Source organism: Pteropus vampyrus, unplaced genomic scaffold (genome assembly GCF_000151845.1).
Source record: "Pteropus vampyrus isolate Shadow unplaced genomic scaffold, Pvam_2.0 Scaffold124, whole genome shotgun sequence".
NCBI classification, from domain to species: Eukaryota; Metazoa; Chordata; class Mammalia; order Chiroptera; family Pteropodidae; genus Pteropus; species Pteropus vampyrus.
The window spans coordinates 1,708,715-1,711,683 of NW_011888905.1; the positions used below are offsets into that span (position 1 = coordinate 1,708,715).

Genomic DNA, 2,969 nt, shown 5'->3' on the forward strand with positions numbered 1-2,969 from the left:
ATAAGCTGCAGCTACGTGCATGACCTGTGTGAGCCTCAAAACTCACACTGGGTGAAAACTATTCTATACAGCATGACATAACTTATGAAATTCAAAAACATTATAAAACCTAATTCATTATTTGGAGAATATATTTAGGAAAATTGAAAAAAGGCAAGAGAACGATAGGTGTTTGCTCTCAGGGAGGCGGCGAAGGGCCGAGACGGGCAGAGCAAAGAGACTGGTAATGATCTATTTCTAATGTGGAAAACGGACACACGAGATATTTGTTTTGCTTTTATATCGTGTGTTATATGCATTTATATCTTGGACATAATCAAAAAACTAATCTCTTGAGACCTAAAAGATGTTCACGTAAATGCAACTCTCAATATTCAGTAGAGGTAGCGTAAGTAAAAAATCTCCAGGTGATGCTTCATTTTCGCTAATAATTTTCACCTTTCCTACAACCACAGTCTCTAAAGCAGCAGCAGTGACAGCTGAGCGGCGCCCGCTCCTTCGGCAGGCACCGCGCACCCCGTGCAGGCCCTGTGACAAGATGCCATCGAGACCCTCCCAGCCCTTAACCCGGTGGGGCTTACAGAACAGTCAAGAGATGACACAGACTCCTTGGGTTCCACCTCCTCTTAGTTTCCAAGTTTACCTTTTTCCCAGATGCTAACGCACTCCTTAATCCAGTCATCCAACAAACGTGAGCTGTGCTCCCATTTGCGCAGGGTGTGCAGAGGCGAACGCCAAGGCACGCTGGCTGCTGCGCCGCCTCCCCTGCCTGTGTGTGTGTGGGGGGTGGGGGGCGGGTTCCCGGGGCTCCTCTGCTGTGTGTGGGAAGCAGAGTGCTAGAGCAGCAGTTCCCAAAATGAGTTTGGTGAACACCAGTCATAAAACGCACCGGTGCTCTATGGCAAAGAAGTCTGGAAAATGCTGTCTGTGTAGCTGTTCATTTCTTGAATAACTGCTATTCGCGTGAGCGTATTTAAAGGCTTTGGGAAAAACTACAGTGGAGAGACTTCATTTTAACCCAGATCTTCTTGTCCTTGTGACCCTTGGAGCCCCTTCCTGCAAAATACGATGTCACTCTCCTGGAGCCAGTGGGGGGAGGGCTGCCGGGCACCTGCGTCCCTGCTGGGAGCCCGCGGCTTTTGCACACGCCGGGCAGGTAACTAGGCAGGCAACGACAGGACAAGCCCCCACAAACCCCGGAGACCGAGATGCTAACGGGCTTTCCTAGTCGGCCACATCCCACGGGTTGTCACAACTTGTTGCTGAAGGAACTGAGTGTGTCCTGTGAGGTTGGTTCCCCTGGGAAGGGACCCCTGGAAGCCTGCACCTGGGCTCCCCCAGACGGCCCGGTGAGCCTCTCCCCTTCGCTGATTCTGCCCTGTACCCTGTACCCGGTCACTGTGGTGAGACATGGCCACGAGTCCTAAGGAGTCACAGAACCTGGGGTGATCTTGGCGACCACCAACGCAATCTCCCAGTGCCCACCCCCCAGCATCCATCTGCACCTGGCACCTAATCCAGCTGGTACCCACCCCCACCTGGCACCCAGTGCCCATCTCTGACCAGCTCAGTTTCTTAACCGCAATTCTGCTTGCTCTTCCCCTCCTTCGCCCGCCTCAGCCCCGCCTCCGGTGCCGTCCCCACACCGGCCCCCGCACAGAGTGCTGCGGGCAGCGCGGAACGGTGTGGCCGCTCCTCAAACCCGCCCGCAGTTCCCCGCAGACAGAACGCGGAGCTACCGGACGGCCCAGCCGGTCTAGTTCCCTGCGCGTGACCCCTGCTCGTAACCCGAGAAACGAAAACACACGTACATACAGACGCTTGTGCGCACACACGCACGGCAGCATCAGTTGTAACGGCCGAGACGTGGAAACGACCCGGATGTCCAGCGGCTGATGATGGATAAACGCGGGGCACCCACACGACGGGTCACTACCCGGTAACACGAGACGTGGCGTTCCGAGACGAGCCACGACGGGGACGACTCTTCAAACAAAGGGACGGAAGTCAGAGAAGACCACGTGTACTATGGTTCTAGTTATATGAAATGTCCACAACAAGCAAAGCCACTGAGGTAGGAAATTAGATTAGTGGTTGCCAGAGGCTGGGGGAGGGGATAATGGAGCCCACTGATTGGGTTCTTTTGGGGGTGATAAAAGTGTTCTAATGGTGGTGGTTACACAACTCTGTGACCATATGAAAAATCCACCTACTTGCACACTTTTAAGATACTGAATTTTATGGTATGTGAATCTCAATAAAGGTGTGACTTAAAAACTTGCTAGTTAGCCATATTAAAACAAAAGCAATAGCGAAAACTAACATGAACTGATGAGCTACTGTGTGCCAGACAATGTGCTATATACATCAGATGCTTACTTATCATCACAGCATCCTTTGAAGCACTGTATCAGCTGTTGCTCATAACCAATCACCCCAAAACTCAGTGGCCTAAAACAATAACTGTCATTGCTCACAAGGCTACAGCGATAAGCGCGTGAGTTCTTTGGCTCTGAGCCACGTCTGGTGGTCTCTGTTGGGTTTCCTCGTGTGTCTGAGGCTGGCTGGCTCAGGTCGGTCTCAGCTGGGATGACTGATTCTGCTCCACACTGTCTCTCATCTTGCAGCAGCGTGTCCCAGACTTGTCATGGCAGTGGCAAAGGTCCAAGGGAGCCAAAATAACTTAGGACCTCTTCAAACGTGGCTCAGAAACCTGACAGGCTCCTGGGACTGCTGGCCAGCCCCGACTCCAGGGGTGGGAAGTAGACGGTACCACCTTAGGAGAACTGCGAAACGACCACCTCACTGATGTGAAACCACTGTACAGGCCGGCGTGGACGCGCGGACACGCCGGCACGCAACACGGTGGTCGGACCGAAGAGCCGCAGCCCTTGTCATACACCACTTCTCTGCCCGAGTGGCCTCAATCTTTTATTTGTGCAGCTATTTGTTGATTTTGATTTCAGCTA

The 2,969-nt window shown here is 52.6% G+C and overlaps 1 protein-coding gene across 1 annotated transcript in view; it reads right to left on the minus strand.

The window, feature by feature from the left end:
- The window catches only part of DAP3 (death associated protein 3), a 16,427-nt gene extending 14,025 nt beyond the window's left edge, over positions 1-2,402 (minus strand). The window contains exon 1 of the mRNA XM_023534301.1: positions 2,380-2,402. Within this exon, the coding sequence (XP_023390069.1) occupies positions 2,380-2,386 (7 nt within the window). The 5' untranslated portion in view covers positions 2,387-2,402. The remainder of the gene's footprint in view (positions 1-2,379) is intronic.
- Between the last annotated feature and the right edge of the window lie 567 nt (positions 2,403-2,969).